Source organism: Patella vulgata, chromosome 1 (assembly GCF_932274485.2).
Source record: "Patella vulgata chromosome 1, xgPatVulg1.2, whole genome shotgun sequence".
NCBI lineage: Eukaryota > Metazoa > Mollusca > Gastropoda > Patellidae > Patella > Patella vulgata.
In genome coordinates, this window is record NC_065879.2 from 38,065,031 (window position 1) to 38,089,741 (window position 24,711).

At 34.7% G+C, this 24,711-nt stretch overlaps 1 protein-coding gene across 1 annotated transcript; it reads left to right on the forward strand.

Moving 5' to 3' along the window:
• Window positions 1-267: 267 nt before the first annotated feature.
• Window positions 268-23,201, forward strand: LOC126821929 (uncharacterized). Its single transcript, XM_050550566.2, has 3 exons — window positions 268-431; window positions 20,755-20,829; window positions 21,733-23,201. The coding sequence occupies exons 2-3, from the start codon at window positions 20,757-20,759 to the stop codon at window positions 21,957-21,959; spliced, it is 300 nt and encodes a 99-aa protein (XP_050406523.1). The 5' UTR covers window positions 268-431; window positions 20,755-20,756; the 3' UTR covers window positions 21,960-23,201.
• The last annotated feature ends 1,510 nt before the right edge of the window (window positions 23,202-24,711 follow it).

Genomic DNA, 24,711 nt, shown 5'->3' on the forward strand with positions numbered 1-24,711 from the left:
TCTATATAGAAAAACGGTCTATGTACTGTGACATTGAAATATAAATGCATATAATCGTGTTATTCTATTCTAAGATAAATTTGTAAGTACAGTTAGTTACTATAACGTGATTCTTGTAATGTTTCATCACCGTACACCTTTCTTCTTACCTTTTATATGATACGGAACCTAGATGACCTTTTTTATCGCCTGCCGTTTGACTATTTTTGTAGATTCAAATATAAAGGTGATATTCCATTGGCCAATATAATAAGAAAACACGGCTCGCGCTGAAATCAACACATTCTCTTCTGCACGTGTTGGGATTGTCTGAATCGTCTGTCAGGCCAAGGCTATCGTCTTCTTAGAAAGTATCCGAGATCCTTCTATCTCAAATAAATTGAGGATTATATTTTTTTGGAGCGGAAACGATTCACACCTTTAACCCGCAAGTAAGTAAAATATTTAATTCATATTTAATTTTGATTTGGATGTTTGATTAAATCTGATAGTTTTATTTATTTTGGTAGATGGTTATCTTTCGTCATCTTAAATTTTACGCCCTTTTATAAAGTTAACGTTGTGATTTCTTTGCAACAGTCAAAAACGCATCCAAATAACTTCTGCGTGCTCTAGTCAAATAAAAATGTATGGAACGTGATTATGAATCTAAATAAACAGGTGAACACAATTAAACAACCTGAATTCAACCAAGTCAAAGGGCTTCTTTTACCGTCTTTGATGTTCTACAACAATGAATTTTAAGATCATTCTAAGAGAACATTTGTATGATGAAATAACCAGCCTACTCTTGAGCAATTTTCTTTACTCTGCCAATTTTTGTGAAAATTACTAGAGTTCCCGTTGACATGACATGAAATGAAATGGGGTTTAACGTCCTACCTTGGCTAATGAAGATGGGCATACGCCATACAGTGTGCTATGAGGGAAATTTTGCCCGGGCAGCGGCGCTACGGCTTACTCTTATATCGAATTCCAACTGCCAAGGGATCTTTTACGTGCACGCCAATGTGTACACGGGACCTCGGTTTTTCGTCCCATCCGAACAACTAGACAGCTGTCCTTGTCAGGCCCTCCGTCCTGCATCACTGACAAGGGGAAACCACGCCGGAAAATTGGGATGAACTTTTTCGGCCAATGCAGGGATCGAACACCCGACCTCCAGGCTAGCGAGCCAGCGTCTTAGCCACTTAGCCACGTGATCCCCCGTTCCCGTTGACAGTCTCTTGTATCATAGCAGCATCCTTATACATAACTCTGTATAGAAGTCTATTATTTAGCGAAATCCAATAAGAAAGAACTAGACAAAACAACGTGATAAAGACTAACAGTTTACGGTAGATTTGTTTAGTTTTTTCCTCGTTGACACCTTTTTTATAGTACTATAAAAATGATATTTATATGCATTATACATAAGTGTTTATGGCTGGTATGTGGAGAGACCTGGGGTAGAGAGACCTGCCTAACCCTTTGGGTTTTCCAATTTCCCTTTACTGCTATATAAAGATACGAGGGCTAACTGAAAAGTTCTAAGCCTGTCTGCGGAAGACCGGTGCAAAGTCGGTCGTTTCCATTTTTTTCTACATAGTTCCCTTCGGGGTGTACACACTTTTGCCAACGCAAGGCCTGGATGCGGGTCAGGATTTTTTTTTCTAAAAATGTCGCTCACAGCTGACATGACGTCATTATTACTAGGAAAATGACGACCGGCTAATTCCTTTTCATTTTTGGAAATAGGTCTCATCCAAATTACAAATCTGGCCAAAATTTTACAAAATTTGCTTCAAAACGGCGCAGGTGATTTCAATGGATAGGTTCACAAGATGGTCTGATACGAAGACAATAATAACACTACAGTTGCAGTTCTTACGTCTGTGATTCATTCAATGATTGTACATGTTGGTGGCAAAAATTTGTTCCAATCCAACTGATCTATCCTTTTTAGGCTTAGAAATTTTCAGCCAGCTCTCATACATATACGGATGTAATCTATAGGAAAATGATTTATGTTATGCATAAGATCAACAGTGGCTGCTGTTCGGACAGCTGACATCGGCAGCATAATCCACGACCATTTACTCATGAGTTTATAAATAGATACCCAGCCGATGTCTAGTCGCGATTGTAACAGCAAGGCTGCTATTGGCCGTTTATAGTACACAACTAAGAACAATACACAGTGAAAATCTTGAAGGCAACACAAAGAATGAAAAGTTTCTGATATTCATCCGATTAAGTGGACGCAGCCTTCATTTTCTACACCCCAATTCCACCTATTACTTCCAATGTCACCAAGGATGCAAAGTCAGCAAATTAAGAATTAATCTTGTGTCATGTCACTCAAAGAATTACAATAACATAATACTCACAGTGGTAATAACAGTAATATCTAGTCAGACAGCACAGACACCTACAAATACAAGTAATTATTTGATAAACCTATATACACGAAAAGTATTTGAGATAAAAACATACTGTTTCAAAATACAATCTCTTTTATGGGAAAAGAACCGTTAATAGGTTTATCAATGATAAAATATAATGAGCGAACATGAATTATGGCCATTTCAGCGCTTTACATAACATCTTAAATCATAACTTTCTGAAGAACACTTAAACTCCAACGTATGATGAAATAATATATAATTGTGATGTACTCCAGTCATCAAAACAAAAAAAAATCAACCCTAAAAATGCATTTGTTATGAGCTCTAGATTACATTATCTAAGATATTAGTAAAATTAAAAAGGCACTGCGTCTCACAGGCGACTGACATCGAAAAAAGCAGTATACTGCAATCTATAAAACATTTAAACCAAAACTTAAAAACAACCACATTCAAATCTGATTTCAGACAACAGCTAAAGGAAAACTTTTGATATCGGATTCTCAATGAAGACGGGAGAAAGAGAGAGAAATGGGGTTTGACGTCCACTCAACACAAACTAGGTCATTTAGGGACTAACACATGGTTCCATTTTATTTCATCAATTGATAGGGGTCTTTAGCAGTGGGAGGAAACCGGGGGACCCGGAGAAAACCCACGAGGTTGGACATACAAACCTACTCCTTGTCACGTACAGCCGGGAAACCATGCCAATTGACTCAGTGAGAGACCTTATTATACAACGCGCACGCGCTAACCATTCGGCCATCCAACAACCCCCACCCCTAATGAAGATGAGCATATACGATGCAGTGTGCTATGATGATTCCAACTGCTTAGGGTTATTTAACGTACATGTCAACGTGTACTTTGGATCGGGATTTTTGTTTAATCCGCAAGGCTATGCGCTATTCCATTTGAAGTTCCCCTTGTACGACTGACAAGTTGTTTTGGGAGGTCGCGTCAGGGGGCATACGAGCGGCTGTTGACTCTATGACGTAAGACATTTGATTAACCAATCAGCGTTGAGGTTTCTAGTGGATTACCCACAGTTCCGTGCACCACACGCTAAAAGTGCGTCGTAACTCTTCCATATCCTAGTGTAGTAAAGGCAAGTAAAACGAAATTTTGAACTATAAAAACGAAACGAAATAGGATTGCAGTACTACTGACCCGTCTTATTGTGCCAAGCTGTTTTCGTGATTACAAAAGAATTATAAAGACGTTCATTTTTTTTACATTAAATGGTTTATTAATCACAGGAAATAAAATGCGCAAATTTAAATTTTAGCGATTTATAAAAAAAACCTTAAAGCATTCAATCCTACAACTGAAACATTCACTTCTTAATCCTAAAATACTAGTAAGTGATCTTGTAGTTTAGTGTCGAATGCGGGTATTTTTAAGTCCGCAGATCGTAAAATTTAACCCTTAAATAATAGTAAGTAATCGCGTAGTTTAGTGTCGCATGCAGGTATATTTAAGTGCGCAAATCGTACAACTTGAACATTCATTGTTTAACCTCTAAATTCTAATAAGTAATCGCGTAGTTTAGTTTCGATAGCGGGTATATTTAAGTGCACAAAAAAAAAAAGAAATCGTTGACTATATTTCTAAATGTCATAGATATTTAACTAATGAACTATTATAAGGCCAGTCAACTGCCACTCTTGGAACTGGGTTCACCGATTTGTTATATGACCACCGGATCAGATGATAACAAGAAATTAGGTGATGAAAGGTAGTCTGGTTCCAAACATTTCTTTTGGATTAAGAGAAGCTATTTGCTTTTCCAGGGAGGTTCGGTTACCAATGTACAGGAGTCGACGAAGAAAACATCGAGGCTTAATTTGAGATATAAGCTCAATAACGTAAACAGTTCCTTATCATTCAGTATCGTTTTCCTGATATAACGAACAATTGGTGTGAAAAGTAGAAAAATGATAAGCACATTTACTTTGATTACAAGAGGTAACCTTTCAATTAACTAAGATGGGAAGCCAAGGAATTTGTTTACGAATAACCCAGTTGTTTTCAGTCTATCTAAAGACACCTACCTGATTCCTAACCAAGGCGAGGTAAAAAAACCCAGGAACCATATGCATTCTGGACCACGTGTATTAGATCTGATATATATGTATTCTTATATCAAATAAATGTTTTTAGTTTTATTCTAATGGCTCTGACCACGCAATGACTAAACTAAATGGGCTTTGGGGTATAAGATATTTTAGGAGCATAGCCACAAGCAACGATACAACCGCGGTTGGTTGTATATACTGTTATACTGTAGTTACATATATGCCCTTTAATAATTGGCAAACTTAGTAAGAACCTGGACAAGGAGCTTTGTAAGCCCACGATCAAGGTGTATATACAGGGCTTGGTCATCGCTCAATATGTACGTTCATACTTTCTCAGCAATCGAAATGCATGTTGAATTAGCTGTATAACACACCAAATAAACATGAATGACATTATATTTTCTGTTTTGGAGGACCGCCGTAAGGCATTGTTAACCTTTTCGCCAATAAACTTAAACTTATTTCTAATATTTGTACTTGCTTGGAAGCCACTTTTCACTATTTTTACTTCTCCAAATCGCACAGAAATAGAAATTATATTGAGGGATATTACTAAAACAAGGGCATATTCTCTGCTGGAATTGTAAAATATATGTATAGGTACATGTTTACCATTGCACACGTGTAATCCGTTAAGAAGATAATAAATAGATAAAATATGTTTGTGGTTTAAGGGTACACAATACTGCTACAATAAGTCGGTACCTACGCCTGTCTGTAAAATAATATTATTCGGATATAATATGTAAACTAGCAAGGGCTCGTGTGAAGAAGCCGAATGATATATATTTTCTATTGAGAAGAAACCAATGATATGATGTTATCACGTTTCAAATGGTAGTCGAAGGGGCTACTAGTGTTCCAATAAGAACGACTTGGACATCACTGATATGATAACCAGAAGGATGTCAAAAAATTAGTTATCCCACCACCATGCATCTGAATTGTTAATTTCTGATGACTATAGATCTTCTCGATTTCGGTGAATATTAAAATGTCTGTTTTATTCCATTTGGCGTGTTGATTTGTTTTGCAAAGTTGATACAGACCTTTTGCTGACCCAACACTTTTATGTTAGCTTGAATTAAAAGAGTTTAGCTTTTTTCAACTGGTAATAGTTAAGTTAATAAGGTCATGCCTCTTCCACATTATATATAAATATTGGACTTCCTTTGCACTAGCAACGTAAAGACACGACTCTTCAGGTAAAATGCTTGGTATTGAGATCTTAATGTTATAATTAACTAATTATATTCTATTGTAATGGTCCCTTTATTATTATGATGTGTGTCTTCAAACAGTAAAGGTTACCTTTAAATTGTTTTGGAGTTGCTAGGTATAATTAAATATGTATGAGGTTAACATGACTTGTAGTTTAGTAGCGGCCCGGTAAAACATTTAACGCAGAAATGGTAATACATTCTTTGTAAACTGGTATGTTTATTCTTTTAAAGAGTTATTTGCAATTGCAACAAGGATGCTAATATAAACAATAAAGTTGTTATATAATAATTTATGCATGTGTCTATGTAAATTGGTTGCTCTAGAGATCTACTCGTTGCGGTCATGTTGTGCTGACTGTTTGTGATATAGAGAATCTAATAATGTATACTCCCCTAATAAAGTGTTTCGAAATCGACTTTTATATCATATTTTTTGACATACGATTTCCAATTGGGGAAGTATTATGTAACCCTTATAAATTTTAATGTATTGATTCAAAAATGGCCCAAACCTGGTGTAGGTGAGTGCAAATGTTTAGGTTTCCATGAAAGGTAATGGTAAGGAACGAATATTTATGTCCGAATATTATCTAATAACATCTCTATTTTTCGATCTAACATGAGACTCTTAATGATGGTACTGTGTATCAGTGGTGTATATTGCCGTTGATGTTGCAGGTGTTTCAGGATGAATCATACATATAATAATATTTAGTTTAGGCTAAATAAAAAGACTAAAACACCGAAACTGAAAGAATTATTGGGAAGGTTGCTGGAAAGCTGTTATTGGAATATGATTTAAGATCTCTTTGAACTGTTTGATATTGCTTTTAAACATGTATATTTACTACTGTTAAATCAACACTCGGGGCTTTTAATCACAAGTCATCGCAGTGCAGTGAGAACGTATATTATTTAATCTTATTCCATCTGCATCAGGATAACAATCAAAGATACATCAGTTTAAGTACCCTCTTTTGTCGTTACATCTTAAGATTTTCACCTCTTTATGATAAAAATGTTGGTGTACTTTTAGCGATGCATTAGCACTGATATTTATCTTTTCCGTCTGTCTACTGGTATCATTTTTTGATGTGGGTTTCTGTGTCATTAAGGTGCAAAATTTCTTTCATCACTGAGAAAACTTACCGTTGGCAAAACACACAGATGTTCTTTAGTGGTTATTTGCACAATAATGTTCATATGATTGTAAATAAGAATGCTACGCTTTCTTGATTATATCTCGATGCCACAAACATGGAATAAATTTAAGTATCAATATTGAATACAAATCATGATCTTTGTCGAAAATTCTCACATAGTCTGAATTCAAAACATTATAACATTTAAGTAAATAAAACAAGATCTAAGCTCTTCTGGTCTTGTAAATGAGTCCATAAAGCCCGGTTATTAATCAGAATTTCTACTCGGTGATTCGAACTGATTGTTTTGGGATGGTATAGGTACCCCACTAAAACCTTAATATTATATTGCAACACTTTTTCGTCAAACAAACCCATTTTGTTCTGATCAATTCCACGCCCTAAATAGATGGATGTGACGTCCTAATTAAGTATTGTACTCTTTACACAATTTCCGAGTGGAGTCAATGTACACTTTTAATGCACATGTACTCCATGGTGCTTTCACATGTGGTACAAGTTTTCTACTTTCACATGTTATGTGTTAGCTTGTTTTCTTAAGAGTATATCACCGTCATCAATCTGTACTCGATTCTTCTATCATCTTTAAATCATGATATATTTATTCATCTCCTCATCAACAGTCTTTTATAAGCTGCCATATATATCAAGCGTACCATCATTATTACTTTTGTCAAAGAGAGAATCTACAGAAAACAATAGACGGTATGTCTTTGGTGATTTACCAGTACTCGTTCTTGCTTTCATAATTACTTAAGCTTGTGGGTTATTTACAAATACCAAAGGGTAAAATACAAGACAACATAAAACATTTTCCAATTCCAAAGAGACTGCAGAAGAAATCTATTTCTATAAATGATAATTTCAGTGGGATGATTCAGTAGTTATCTATCTCCTTGGATGTACTGGTGGTCATTTCTAGAAGGCGGAAAATATTTAATGCGTTATGTATTCGGTTAGCCCAAGAGGTTTTATGTCTAGTATTTTGAGAATCTTGTATCAAAGTATCGGATACGCCTTACACAAACATATACCGTATTTGAAACTCCCAGAGAGATGGAATATGTACATGTATAATGCAGTATAACGATCTACGAAAGAGAAGTAATAAATGATTGTTTGGATATTTAGACACCACTAACATCATAGAGTGTTTAATATCGGATGCTTCAATCATCTGCTAGACAATGGTATATAGTTAGAGAACAATCACAGCCAAGTAACGGCTAGATGTTCATAGTATCTGTACGAAATATGTTTAATATTTTTTTGACTTATCCCTAAATCCAGGTTATATCAAATATTTTTGCAAGGTATTTTTTTTTAACTAAATAGAGTAAAACACTTTATACAAATTAGGCATCGTTTCTCTATGCCTATATTCTTCTTCTTTCCTATAGGAATTTACGTGTATATTAGGCATATTGGGATCGGGGGGTTGCAGCCAAATAAAATTGTACGATCTATATTTTGGTGGTACTTTAAGCTAATCAAAATGCATTTTTCCAATAAACTAATCCTGTTAACCTTTAACCTTTAAATTTGCAGCATCCATTGTTAATACTTGAATAGTGATATTGTGGTGAGAAGGTTCATTGAAGAGTTTCCTTAATGTTAATACACATGAAAAATATGACATTTCGCTTTGGAACAGAACAAGTATACGTTTCAGCTAGTAAAAAAGGGGAAACTGCTTGGAATGTATTCATAAGATAGGCCAAGATGCTTCTTACTTGGAATATATAATGCATGTGACTGGAGGGGTATAAGAGGTTACGTAATACGCATAAATATCAGTTGCCGATGGTTTCGTGTATGTTTTATTTACACAGCCGTTCCAAGTTCCATTATATAATGACTTTTTTGTTATAACTGTATAAATGCAAATGTTCTTTCGGTTTGAATGGCTTGACAGCTAATTAAAATCACTACCGACCATATCGTATCATTACGGCTTTAAGTTTCTGCTGTTTGGTAAGGTGCAACTGTCTAACCCAATTGTCTAAGATCGTAGATGTATATTTGAGCGGTTTCTGTAAATATCTACACAATATGATTAATTCCTGTTGATTCATCGGGCCGGGCTCCGTTTCTTAAAATACCAAAACGTTTATCAAAATAAGGTAATGTAACCCAGCACATGCAATGAATTTGCGAGAGGAATAGTTTTATTTGTATAGCTTGAAAATTAAAACATGAAGTTTCGGGATGGATTTTAGTTAATACTCCACTTCCAGAATTTGAAGTTATTTATATATTTTGACACGGTTATCTTACACAAGGAAATAGTTGTAACGCTTGCAGCCCACTTCCACATCTATATATTTCTTGCAGGATTTAGAATGGGAATCGGATCGACTTAAGACTAGTATTCGTCTACCATTGGTTATTTTTCTATTTACACAAAACTGTTACGGGGCGTAATCGCTGATTTAAGCGTTTAGTTTCAATGAATTGTATTCCGAATATTTCGAATATTTATCAAGTTTCATCATATCATGTTGGCCATGAAAATGCCCCTCTCCCATAGACTTTCGAATATTTGTTAAAAATAAGAATTGTATTGTTTGGTGTTCAGAACGTAATGTAAATAAACGATTCTTAGGTATTTGTTTAGCACCAGTAGCTTAGACACCAGAAAATTACAAAAACTGCTCAGATTCTTCTGATTTAAGAATGAGAAGGAAATGATTCATGAATCTTAGCGTAACAAGAATATGCTTGTAATTTGCTACATTTCTCGCTGTTATACAATTGATTTATAAAACTTGTATATTACCCATTCATTGTCGTTATCAAACAAAATAACAGAGGGTTGTCTTAAAAAAAAGAGATTTCAAGATAACAAGAGCTAAAGCTTTACACAGCAGCTTTAACATAACTAACTGTTTCAAGGAACTGGTTAATGTAATGAATCTAATAGCTAAGAAAAGGAGGGGGGGGGGTGCTATTGCATTTGGAATAGCATCTCATCACTGGCTTAATTGGGTTTAAACTTTGTCATTTTGAAAGTAACATACGGTAATTTTAATTTCAGTAGTTTTGACAGCAAACCCGAAAGACCTGGCACCCTTTGGTTGTCAGCCCCACACGCGCCACCCCTGTCAAACTATAACCGGGCACGAAAAAGAGCATCCCTATGTTTTTTATCGTCCACGATTCGAATTTAGACCCATAAAATAAAATCAACGCGAAAAGGGTATTATATGATGATGTTTCAAACACGTGTGCTAGGGTAAAAGACTCCGTGAGTTTGTTAGTAAGAAATAAACCAATAAATGGCACCCTGTTGAAGTACCTTTGCCAGAGTGTTTGTATTATTCCTTTGAGCTTTAAATGTCAGAGACCGAATCACCATCTGTATTCATATTTGTTGCACAGATGGGTATATCAATATCATTTCTTGGTCGAAATGGCGGGGTAAATGCGAGTGGCGGCCCCCCGAGGACTTACTATTTTCGGAGAAGGTCTGTTTGCTTGGTATCTCGATATAAAAAATGAATCCTAAACCGTAATAGTTTGATGGCATTGGGACATACGTATCTCTAAATATTTAAAAGAACCATGCAATGGTGCGTTTACAACATGGCAATCTCATTACCATGAGCCTAGTCTTTTTGAAAACTTTGATTATCCAAAATTAAATGTATTTTAATTCTACCACAAAAGTCATTCTTACTCCAAGATATTATTTGCGTGCGGACGTACGGGGAGTTTATTATGCATGATGTGTACTATTATTTTCTCTATCCACCTGCGAAACATATATTACATATCGTATAGCTTTCCAAGAATTCCATCTTATATACAATATGATCTTTAACCCGTCGTCTTCAGACTCCTGCTCAAATTGCTGTAAAACATAACAAGTACAGGTATTCTCGAAAGGAGAGGACGTATATTCGACATTTTGCTTCACATCTTTTTCTGTTCCTATACTATTAACGACTGCAAGATCTAATCTTTCCGGTGGCTTCTAAATCTGTGGAGCTTGATCATTAATTGTGCATTATAATATATACCATACCCGATAGGAGCATACAATCCAAGAAGCGTAGAATCGTAAACTATCGCATACAACTCGATAGAGAAACTTACAAGGCAGCGCATGACATTTGTATATTATCTTTGAAGAATGATTTATTAATAACGGCACAAAACATCTGCCAGAGCTTGACTTCAAATGTTAATTAAGAAAAAAAACATCTATGCCGAGGCTAGTATTACCTTTCATGTTTCATATATAGTATATCTAATGGGTGTGACATGCTCATAACCATATGCATTGAACCATTTATATCGAGGTATGCATTACTCATAACATGATGTAAACGTTACCTTGACATTTGAAAAAAATACACTGATTGATGGGTGTCGGGTTTGGTCTGACTATGTTCTATCATTTAATGCAAAAAAAGAATGCATACCTGTCAACGTTTCTGTACTTATCTAATTCCAAAATAAACATAAATATATGTGTATTCAGTATTAGACAATGTACGTAATTACAGCACAGGAAACGCTATTTTAAGCAGAGTAAGGAAACTGGGCTGGCAACGGCTAAAGTGTGAAATGTCAAAAAGAATCAACCGCTGCAAGACAGCATATAATATATAATAAACGATCATTTACTTTCCAATTTGATTAAAACACGGACTCAATTCCGTTTCGATTCTAATAGTTTTAGAAAAAGGAAACGAAATATAGATCTGTAATTTGATCAGATTGTTTACCAGCTATATGCGTATTAACATAAAATCATTGTTTTAACAGTACTTCGTAAATCATATTTTAACTAAAACAAACCACTTGTCTTTGTTTCCCTACTCTTGAAAACGTAAATAGAATAGACATATTTGTGGAACCAATTAATTGAGATATAGTGTAAATAAGAGAGTACCCAGAGACAAACTCGCATAGACTGTAACCCACATGTGTCTCATTGTCTTAGCATTTATAGCTGCAGTGTCCGGTAAATGCGAAAGAGCCGCACGACATAAAAGTAATATAAAAATGTGGGCAACATATGAATGTGCTTCAAAAATTCGTCAACAGATTATTTGGCTTGGCTAAACAATTATTGTCTAAAAACATTCATATTTTCTATAGTAAGAAGGGTATCTTCTGTTTTTATGACTAATCTATTTTCCACCTTGGTGTACTAAGCCCATAAGTGCAATTTGCCGTTTTTTTATGTTTTTAGTGATTATTTTAACAGTTTTATCTTTATGTAACGGTAAATGTTGAAATAAGCGATGCTTCATTTTAGTCTCAATGCTTATTATTTTGTCGTTTGCCTTCAATTAACATAAAGGTATTCATATCTCATATTGTGCTGTGGTTTACTACCCATTGAAAATAAATATCTCATCAAACGAGAACTGATGTTCAAACGAAACAATATTTATTTGAAGAAGAAAATAAACTGCTTTATTTTAATACATCTCGAATATAACCAGAGGCTTACCTAATTATTGAAAATCTAAGCACTGGCATACCTAGAAAAGGATATGTTGCACAATGGTCCGCAGATAATCTATGGGTGGGTTGACATTATTATCTCGTTTATCGGATACGCTTTGATTTAAATATATCCGACGTACTGTATGCGAAAATCACGTCAAATAAGGTTTAATATAACAATATGCCAACAGAAGTTTAACTTTATTATTGATGAATTAAAGATCCATTATGTAAGATTTAGATAAAGAGCTCACAGTTCTCGTTTTAATAATTTCAGTCAAATTCTCGTTTTAATAATTTCAGTCAAATTGCTCCATTCTGAGCGACGTTAGCGCTGTTTGGAGAATAGCCCAGTCTCGATTGTCATTGCTACCTTTGTTACGATAGTAAACAAAGTCTCGGTTATCCATTTTTGAATTAAATCATTAACCGCAAATCCTGTTTAAATCCGTTGACAATCTCGAGCACCCGATGGCATTGGGAGTTGAGCATGGTTTTGAAAAAAGTCAATAAATCTCTAATTAATAGTTTATATAACCTTTAAGGCCCAAATAAAGACCTGCAATAGGCAGATTTAGCCCCTACATAATACATCTTTAATTAATGATCTACATTATCTATATCTCTCCCACGAAGTGAAAGTGAAGTTAACTTTACTTGAACATCCGTTACGACTCACTGTTCAGCTAGCATCCGATGCTTGTTTGTTCGTTCTTTCACCGAGGATTATATCGCAGAACAATTGTACTTTTTGCATTAATATTGTATGATACGAAGCCACGGTGGCTCTCTGTGTAAGGCACTGGTTAACTAACTAGAAGGTTCAGTGTTGGCCGAGAAAATAGATTTCCCAGTATGGTGTTCTAGGGTCCGTGGCGCAGGACACCCTGTCTGGCATGGAAAAAGTCTAGTATACCATTGGCAGTACGTTAAAATTTCCCAAGCGCTGGTATCCTGGAATTCATTTTCATTATTGCACGCTGCATGGCGTATGCCCGCCTTCATTAGCATGGTCACAAAATATGCCACCTATTGATATCACAACCTGGTTTGCCACAAACCCAAACCTGTACTGCCAACTACAGATGACACAAATACGTTCATTCGGTCATCAGCTGTTGTTACATGATTGTATAACAGTAACTTTTTGCGATTTATCAGAAGATGTAACTCACGAGCTTAAAAAATATCCTGTTATCTTTAGACAAAGTGTAGTATGATAAACTTTATCTGATTATGAAATGATTTGAGAGATGCCAGGTATCCTACTACACGCAAACAATCTGTGCATAGTTGTAGAGAGTTTGGGTGGTCAATGGAGGTCTGTAATTCCCGTGGATGTTAGTTTATATCCGCAAACATTCTATTTGTTTGTTCTAACAGCTTGAATTGACAAGCATACCAACCCAAGTAATTAGTCTCGTTAGTAGAAGGTTAGCCCCACCACAGACGTCTATAGGTTCATCACCGATAATGTGTGTGTTTACATTCTTTGTGAAATTACCTGTTTTCACACTTGGCCATGAAATATGGCGTACATCTTTAATTCATTCATAATAAACATGTAATTTCTATGTCGGTTTATAGGTTAATATGCCATGTGCCGTTTATTATCAAGACTGGGTGTCAAAACGATTAAGAAATCGCTTAATTTAAAACGTAATCTATTTAAACGTAAATGATGAAGGTATACAGACATTGAAGCAGGTGGTAGCTTCTTTATTGTTCCTGTCGGAATCCGGAAACAAGTAGTCTTTGATTATCACCCTGGGCGGACAAAAAGAACAAACAATTTTTCAATATATCACCATCTGATATTAAAGCCTAGCACAAAGAAGTTAGCATTTAGGAGAGTGTGTTTAACGTCAATTCGACACAAACTGTGCCATTTTGAGATTAACATAGGATAACAGTTTCTTTCGCTTGCACATATGGATCTTTACTAGTGGCAGGAAACCAAAGGACCTGGAGAAAACCCATGAAGATGGACAGGCGATACCACTACTATGGATCGAAAGTCAATAAGCAACCTTACGATTTTAGACCACTCAGCCAACCAGCCCCCACCCTCCTCCTAAAAACCAAGTAAATAGATAGATCGTTAAAGCACATTGAATTGATAATTAATGCTGAGCAATTGTATCCCTTTCTGCACTCTATATTCAGCAGGCTATCTTTTATATACATGACCAATTAATATCATAGAGAGACTAGATGACATCATCATTTCCAAATGTAAAATAAGGGTTAGTTTAAATACAGTATAAATTCACGTTTATTTTTCTTTCTCCACCGATGAGCAACTGCTTTTCTTAACTGTTTTATGTTTATTCATGTTACTTTACACAGAACACATCTGAGGTAAAAGTCAACCTTACCATTCTTATTTATGTTTGGTAAAAGCGAACTCTTTAAATACACAAGCATCTAACTTTAAACTCATTAGAACAGAAAAGCCATACTTTGCCCCACCCACAGTTTATTTATTATACGTGTTTTTATACCTATGACTTAATGATTTACCTTTTGACACTTTATCTTTTTAATTGCGTTCAAAATTCCAGCTGTGGTTTTCATTCAAAACATTGGAACATTTATACCATATTCAAGCTCAACATATTTATAACCCTTAAACGATAGTAACATCGCAATGCAATATAATTATGTGTAAATAATTTTGTCTGGGACATTTTATCCTTTACTCAAATATACTTTTCAAAAGAAACAAAGTTTTATGTTCCTTTTTCAACAAAAAAAAAATTATATCTTATAAAAAATAATTTCGATGTTCACGTCAATATTCAGATCGGTATTTCGGTTCTGGATCTATATATTGAATTCACAGAGTTCCAGTGTATTTGGTCTTGTTTCACATCACATATTATAAAACATTTGACGTTCTGTCATAGTAAGAAGTAATTTTCTAAAAGACTAAACATAGGAAGTGTTTTCAGTGTGGGTGTAAAACGCTCTCTAAGTCTTATCTACACACATTACTACCCCGTGCCATAATAATCGCACAAGTCTTTGGATTAGTGGCGTTCTAGGGTTATGGATATAGTCATCATAAAGTGGCTGAATATATTTTACCGGGGTTGGGAGGATGCATACTTCGCCTTCATTTGTCAGGGCATTTCATTCTCACCCGGTATACCCAAAGTGAATTTGAAAATACTAAACACTATTTCTGATATTAATATTTGACACTTCTATTCAAGATTTAAAACAAGCGATGTTGTTTATTTATTTAGATTTTCTTTCTTTACAAATGTTCTCTGAATGTTATGTCGAATAAACATTAGCATTCGTGCCATTTACTAGTATTTAGAACTCTTAGTTGTCTGTTTTGTCAATATTGCTACTTATAAACAGGTGCCCAGAAGAAGTCTTATACATGTTTTAGTATACAAGTAACACAAATATCTTAACGTACAGACCAGCATGCTAAATTTACATAAGAAAGAAAAACATTCTAACAGTGCCGACAGATTTCCTGAACTATAAATTCCTTGGGAAAATTTCTTCGACTAAGTGATCTATTTAGAGGAATTGGCAATTTGTTTTCTATATCAGAACAAAACACTGTGTAAAGTTTAGCTTAGGTTGTCATATACCCAATAAATGTTAAGAATCACATTTACGCCTACTTTACGGTTTATGTCAAAATCATCTTAACAGTATAAGGACTACTGTATATGGGCAACCACCTATCCCTTAGCTAAGTCGTTGTTTGTCGATTTTAAATTTCTTAATTTTGATTAGTCAAGGTTGTCCGTAAATATATTTGGAATTATCTATGAATAGGAATCTGACATACTTAGTGTCATTAATAACTTATAGGGTGATAGATTGGAATGGAAAGATACATGCATAAGACCATCGCATATATGACTATTCATATACTGGTTAAAATGGCGGTTTCCTTCTGCTTCCCCTAATGGAGGAAGCGAATTGTGTCGTTGTAAGAGATAGTGGAAGAATTTCAAATCTTAATTACTGTTAATGTGTCTTTCTGGTAAATGAATGTTAAAATTGTCTTACGTTTTATTTTAAAAGTTGATGGCCCCTTTAACTCCAAAATATGTATAGCATCTGTTACCATATCTATTTGAGAAGATTCCAAGATTAATCATGTTTGTTGTACATTTGCATACTGAAGCGTAAACCGGTTAAAGGAGACTGTTTTAGCTCCATGGACTTGTTTTAGTTGTGATTCATCTACCAATCTTCCACGTGTGATGGGGTTATACCAAGCAAATATCGTATTACAAAATAATGTTTAAAAAAGTTTAGATAAAAAGTAGGAATATGTTATATAATGAATGATGACTTCAACATCTGGTTGTAGCTTTAAGGCAAGAAAAAAGATTGTTCCTTTCACCTGTCCATATGAATAAAAAGTAATGATGGCATAAGACTTGTTGTGGCTAATCATTAAACAACTTCTATGACATGTTAACTTAGGGTATTCTTATTTGTATGTTCTAATAGCACCAATTCCGTGGTGTTCCCGCGTTATTTATTTTGTTTCTCACAGAAATGTTGAATTTCGGGGAATATAAAGTGCACCCAATATGGTTTGATCCACTGCGAGGTATTATGTTTTAGAAGAATAAAACATTTTAATGTATCAACTTCAAACTCCGTTGACCATATTATGACCAAATTTTCATTGTATTAAAGCGAGAATTTCATATTTTCTAATGTCTTTTGCTCAATAGGTTGTCAACTCACTATTATACGATCATAGGTATCATTCTCACACTTAGAAATCATTGACCCCGGAAATAATAACACAATTACCTCCCTTGTTTTTCTAAACCCCCCCCCCATGTAATAACTATCTTCAAACGTTTGAATTTGAAGTTGAAAATGATAGTTTTGCCAATTTCTCAACTGGCAATAGTGAATTACAGGATTAATAGGATTATTCTTTAACAAGGTCTAGGACTGTTTATAGATACCATCTATTTTAAGGCTTTATTTTAATACATTTTAAAAATATAACTTAAAAATATGAAATTAACGCTTTAAACAGAAGTCCTTATAGTCATCTGTGAAACGAGGAATCTTTTAAAACGGTTTAATTTGGTAACAAGTTGCTGGAAATTTAAGAATTTGTTACGCGTCGTTGTAAAAAGCTCTAAAGTTATTGGCACTTTAACGCTTGAAATATGACCGTTTATAAATTGTTATAACTATAGCTGACCGACTTCCACGATGATTTATTAAACCTGATTTTGGCTTGGGAATATACAGCACGTCAATGAAAAATAGATCAGAAAAACCATAGCCTATTCCCATAGTAAGTATAACTGGTGCGTCGTAGATCTATTTTAAGCCACGGTGGATCTAAAATAGTATCCTATCCATCTTATAAATACCTTATTAAAACATGGAGGTGGTGAAAAGTGGACCTAGATGTTATTTTAACCAGTTTTAGATAAGACTAAAAGAGGCATTATCACATTTGCGATAGTCGTCTAGCAGTAAAATATATAGCCTCAATAATTCGTAGAGTGATTCGTTAATTAATTTTAACTATTAAAACAGAGCATACTTATACTGCGACTATACGTAGTCAGGTAAATGAATGCTGTAATTTATATTTGCACATGGAGGGTTTGTGTCTCAGCTAAATCGTTACGCGAGAGCTTGTTCCTATTATTCTGATTTTTTAAGTAGATCGAGTCATTTGTCATCTAAGCTTCAACTACAAGGATACTCGCGCACTAAACTTATTAAAACCTTTAAAAAGTTTTATGGCCGTCATATTGATTTGATTGGTAAATATAACGTGTCTCTCTCGGCTATTATTCTAGATATATTTAATTGACACGTATACTATTACTATCTCCCTGATAATGTCTACTACATCGTTAACACGGTTCATCGCGTGCATTTTGCATATCGATAATTCATTGGCCAATCTCGCTATCTTACCGACATTTCGCCTAATAGTTTGGATGCAGCTATGGCGGGTGTGGCGCCAGGCAGGGTAAGCTTACTCTGCCGGACACCTGTTACCACTGTTTGTCGTGTATTTTGTACACGAGGAGCAGTCCATTTGCTGATTACACTATTTTGCTTGAATACACTACTTCGAATTCTATCTTATGGTTTGGATTGTTCGTACTTGGTTTTATTTTATGACAAAAGCTACTCTATTTGTATTGGATTACGGGTACTGTCATATGCGTTAGTTATATCGGGCTACTGGACGTGGGAATTAACAGCGCAGTTAGATCGGATACTTTGCAATTAGATTTGTGGCCTTGGGCTTTGGGTTATTAGGCAAATAGTTCTAAATTGTGGAGAGCTGTCTTGGGAGACTGGTCCTTGAGTGATTTATTCCCGGCTGATTGCAGTATATTTCATTGTATTGAAATTCCACTATATACATGTCTCTTAGAATCCAAATAGCTTTTGAGATTTATGCTACCTTCAATGAAAAGACTTAATTCCCTCCATATTAAAAGTTGTGAAAATGCTAATCACTTTCAGAGAAATACGTCGATTTAAATATCGTTTTGACTATGATGATTTGCATGATGACAATTTGGAATAGATATAAAACAAACCTCGCTACCAATAGAGATAAACAGATCTATCGGATGATTCGCACCTGTAGTTTACACCTTTTAACTGATGTTGTGTTTGAAAGCGACCTCCTTGTTATGACTCAATCAGTGCAGCATCTGCAAAATGACTTATGTATAATAATATAGTTTAGTTTTCTAGGTTTTCTTTTTTGTTTGTTCCACAAGTACAAACCATTTGGCTTTGCCTGGAAATTACTTTGTTTATCTTCAGATAGGTGTGTTGTAAACATCTCTGATTCAATTTCCTCCTCGCTTTCACAAGTGCATCATCACAAGTGCATGGGATGTGTTGTTTATAGCCGATTTAAAACAAGAAAATCTAACAACAAAAAACTGCTATTGAGCTCACTTTTCTATCTGTTCTAAATTAATTTTAGAATATAATGTTGTTCGTGTTACTTATAATGGCTATGTTATAAAGAACATGGGGTGTGTTGTTTATAGCCGATTTAAAATAAGAAAATCTAACAAACAAAAAACTGCTATTGAGCTCACTTTTCTATCTGTTCTAAATTAATTTTAGAATATAATGTTGTTCGTGTTACTTATAATGGCTATGCTATAAAGAACGTTTATTCGATATAAGTTTATACATTTCAGCTCACTTTGTTTTAAAACAAGAAGAATCGTATGGCATATTGCAAGTACAAATTAAATGTATTCATTTTTACAGAAGTATTTAGGACATGTATTATATGGAATTCAACCGTCTGATCTCAATTATATAATAATAATAATTCATTTATTCGTACGTAAATAAGATCACTTACAAAGATTTCTAAGAAGAATATAATTATTATAAATATATGTACAGTGAATAGTAATCACAAAATCATTATTCGGTACACAGAAAGTTTATAATTTCATTAAGTTTATGTACATCTTGGTTTAAGATGAAATTTAAGATTGGGATACATATACGATTATAAAGATGATATGATTATCATGGCTCTGATAACATCTTACAGTTGACGAAGTACATCTTTTCACTCAGAAACTTTCAGTATAAGCACACCAACTGACAAAAGAATCTCTCAGCGGGACATAAAGTACGTAGAAATCTGACCATTCTTCATAAGTTTGATTGGTAGCTTGGTAAACATATATCGATTACCTGGGTATTCCAGCAAATAATTGTCGTAACATAACCTTCGTTTCGTCTCAGTATACCTATTGCCTTGATCAAACGCCAAACATTAAAAAGCACCCCAAAGACCCTAAATCATGTTGAACAGACGATACTTGGTACTTCTGTCCTAACCGAAATACAAATAATATTATTACGACTGTGAACGTGTATAATGAATAAGTATACCCATACACCAAGTGTAGACCGAATATAATTTATTGTCGTTTTGATATCTAGACTGATAATAATATGTACGTTTATAATGCGCTCAGTAACATGCTAGTATGCATTGTTTAGGTGCCATAATTAATGTTTCTAGACTGGGTGCTAGTTTAATGTGACGGGGTAGCGCATTCTGTAGAACAGGCCCTATATGTAAAGAAACGATTTGTGTTCAAGACATTTGATTTTGAATATTTAATAAGATGTTTAAAGAATATGCCCAGAAGAATATATAAAAACAAAGGTGGAGTACAAACGCTTAAAGTCTATTCTTGATTTAATGGATAACAAATGGATAGCATTGAGCGCTCTTTTAATCTGGGAGTTCCTCAGTATTTGATGAATCTGATGATTCGAGCTGCCATATTACTTTTTCGGCTTACGTTGGTGGAGATCGTCTGTCCCATAAGGATATAATATGTTACTTGCGTCATTAGCCTTACATTGTCTTATGGATTTTATGTATCTTATTTATTTACAGAGATGATGGACCCACTGATGGACAGCTTGTTGGAGAATCAATGGAAGTTGGTGACTACAGCTACTCGAGGAGATGGTATATATTGAATTTATATATGTCTTTATACTTGTCTGCATTGTATTAATAACTAGATATTTTAGTTTAATTACACAATTCAAGATGCAACTATCAGTATCACCAAGACTAGTCTTTTCTGTTCAACATCTGCGTTTTACCGGAAGAGGGAATTAATGCCATGGCCGAAACCTTGTATTAATTACGTCCTTTCTCACATTACTACATAATATGTTCGCAACACAAATGAGCAATAAAATGTTGTTGACCATGTGTACCCATCGAATTAGAAGTGATATCAGGTGTGTTTAACCCTAATCAATATTTACTGATCCGAGCAGAATAAATAACACCCTTTCATCAATCTAGATACCTTTATTGATGTCCAGTATTATTTAATTGCGTTAATAAATCTAGATTTACAAATGATTTAATCACCGCGGATGATAATCTACAAGTTCTCTTCCAATATATACCTTAAAGGACAATATTGGTGCCAGTCATTATCACATATGTGATAATTCGGCCGTGTATCTGTTATCACTCGTCGCTTCAGTCAGTTATATAGAGCAGCGACTCGTGTTTTCCTTTGGCGTTCGTCACTTCCGATACGGGAAACCTGTATTTCTCAGCTATCGTAGCAATGATCTCTGTGTTAAAAATATATTTGGAATGTGTTTAACCAGCTCTAACACATATGTGATAATGACTGGCACCAAAATTGTCCTTTAATATTTGAGAAATAACACGGTGACCCTTTATGTCAGATTCACTGCACGGCCAAATTGATACACATCAGGAGTGGGACATAATGTCGCACATTTCTTCAACAGATGACGACGAAATCTAAAATTGACAAAAAAAAACCCCCAAAAAAACGCAAATACATAATAATTATATAACATCTCTTTTATTGATTAATAGGTTATTCGGAATACCAGGTTATGCGACAACACAAAGCTGAGGGAAAGAATGGCTGGAGATATCTTATACAACAAGAAGATGCTGATCCCAAGGGTGTTTTTCTGATGGGTTGCAAAGAAGGGAGGGATCCTCTTAAAGATATTGGAACATGTGAACTGAAACTCAATGAAGATGGTACACAGGTGTTAGGAGTAGACCTGGATGGCGACGTCGCTATTAAACTATGAGTTGTCCTTTTTTCATATATCATCAAGATCTGACATTGTTGGCTACGAAAGAAAGGACACGATCTCTTCTCTCTCTCTCTCTCTCAAGACTTGTTTGTTTTCAAAAAGAAGTGTTATTCCGCTTGTTGATTTAGAATAACATTTTTTATTTGTCCATTTTTATCATCGTGTTGTGGATATTTCATTTTTAATTCATATTTATTATTGATATCACCTCTCCCTCCCCAACCCCAAACCCTTAGATCGCTTAAGATTTGTGTACCCTTTTTACAATATCCGAAGCTGTTCCTCGTACTCGTAGGCTAATATTATAGACTGCTTAATTTATCTTGCCGAGTGAATGGTATCCCTTTAAGTTTGTATATCTTTATATATAAAAGTAATTATCGCATGATAGTAAAATTTGCCACGATTTAGAAATTACTTTTTAATTTGTATATATAGAGAATCTCCTACCAGTCTTTTTTGATATCAAAAAATATCAACACAAGTTGATAAAGTAACAAAAAACGGGGCTCTGCCGAGGTTTTCTTTTTACTTTATTAACGAGTGTTGATATTTTTTGATATCAAAAAAGACGAGGAGATTTTATTTATCACCCAATCCCTTCTTACATGCACAAATAGATAAATATAATTCTTTGCTGTAGATTTCACTTTTACTGAACATTACGGCGTAGTGATACATCATTTTTTGACAGCAATTCAACCATTGCAAAGTCCTTTATATTGGCCCAGTGTTTCCATCAGGTCAATTGAATAACAATAGTTCATTTTTTTAAAAAAAAAATTACTTTTAATAAGAAATGAACTGTTCTTTGAAAATAAAAAAAGTAGTTTCTTTTCAATTGACCAATTAAATTCATGTAAAGCGATATATCCTAAGGAGATATCGCAGTAGATTATGAAATATATCACACAAGCGATATCTACTGTAGAATGTATTATTGGGTGATTAACATGTATACACAATAACTAAACCGGCCGAATCGAGATTCGGATTATTACAGTTTATCGGAAATCGGAAAGCTGAATTGTGAAACATAACTGGATTGATATACTGGAATGTTAATTCCCGCCCCCTGTCCCGTACTTACTATTCATGCCCCTTTTCTATACTCTTTATACCTTTTTATCACAATTATACTCAATATATGTAGAGACCTAGATTTAACACGAGATGTAGGTTTCCTACCATTCACACCCAATAGATGTGTGTTATAATAAATCTTTTAAAATAAAATCGTCTTGTGTTTACCACGACATATAAACAACTAGAACCATATGGAGGCCGACCACCAATAGATTTCAAATACTAGTCTTTCTCTCTCACTTTTAGATGGCCATTTTTGTTGATTTTGGTGACGGTGATATGTACTTTGGATATTTAAAATGTCTAAATTTTACTTGTTTTTGATGTGTTACTTCAAGTTTGTGAATTTCAAATTGTCAGTGGTCAATCTCATACAAACTTGGGAGAAAAGACAATGCCAGTTATTGCTCTGTCTGAAGTGAAAAGCATTCAGCCCAACAAGCATTAAAATGTCAATAGGGAAATAAATAGTGGTCTGCATCCGTATTCAGTAAACCATTTACCTCCCTTGATTTAATTATCCGTAAACCAAATGAAGAGCCCCGGGGAAGAACGATCTAAGTCATTTTTTCAACGAACCCCGGTTAATGGCGCCATCTGGTAGCAAATTGTATAAGCTTTCTGTGGTACAATCAATTTCAGGTAAAAACGCTCGGATTCACATCGAACGAAGGCCCTTCTGAAATGGCCTCCCGGACAAATACGTCCATCGTACCCTTTATTTGACCTTAAAGGAGCTAAATCGCTAATATTTGGGATCTAGAAATTGACACAAATGGGTCGCAACACATACAATAATGTAATATGAATGTATATAAATTGATTTACAATCAATCGTTTCTATATTTACTGTAATTTCTAATCAGTTGGGTTCGGCGAAATACGCTAGAAGTCTCAATCGAATGGAAATCTCTAGCGTCTGGTAATTCCAGCCTACGCCGATAGTATTTATTGAGCATGCTCTCCAGATAAGAATATAGCGTCGCCGTGTGGCATGACTTGTGGAATGTGCCTAGCTTCGTTTTTCGAGTCCCTTATTACCATTAGCGTTGAAACACATTATGGTACACGATTCGTGTACCAATTGTAAAATGTTTATTTTGTCTTAAATATTGGATATCAGAAGGCCATCTTTTCCCGGTAAGATCACAACATCAATGTTGATTTAAACCGACAATTAATTCGTGTTTTCAATGTCGAAGATTTTGGATGATATTGCGTTAGAGACTTAGCTACTTTAATTTGGCTGAAAAGTGGAAGTCAGTTGTTGTAATGGTAATTATGATTCGTATTAGACATCATTTTGAAGTTGTAATTAAACCCACTCTTTGTTCTGTTCATGCCAAACATTCTCGTCCAAAAGTGTTTTGCCTTTTATGCGAAAAGTCAAATATATGATTTAGATCGTTCTTCCCTGAACTCTTCAAAATATTAGAATAAAGTGAATGTCACTGGCAAAGTGGATTTCAAAGAAACTGGGATAACCTGAACGTTAAGGTATACATCGGGTAGTGGACAGGGTCGCAAGCAAAATCATTGAATATATAGTTGCACTACCGAATAACCTCACCTAACATTAAATTTCCTTGCACGGAAAAACGGGCGTAACACACTTCTGACGTCTTCAATTATTATGTTTGTTTGAAATTTTGCACCTGGA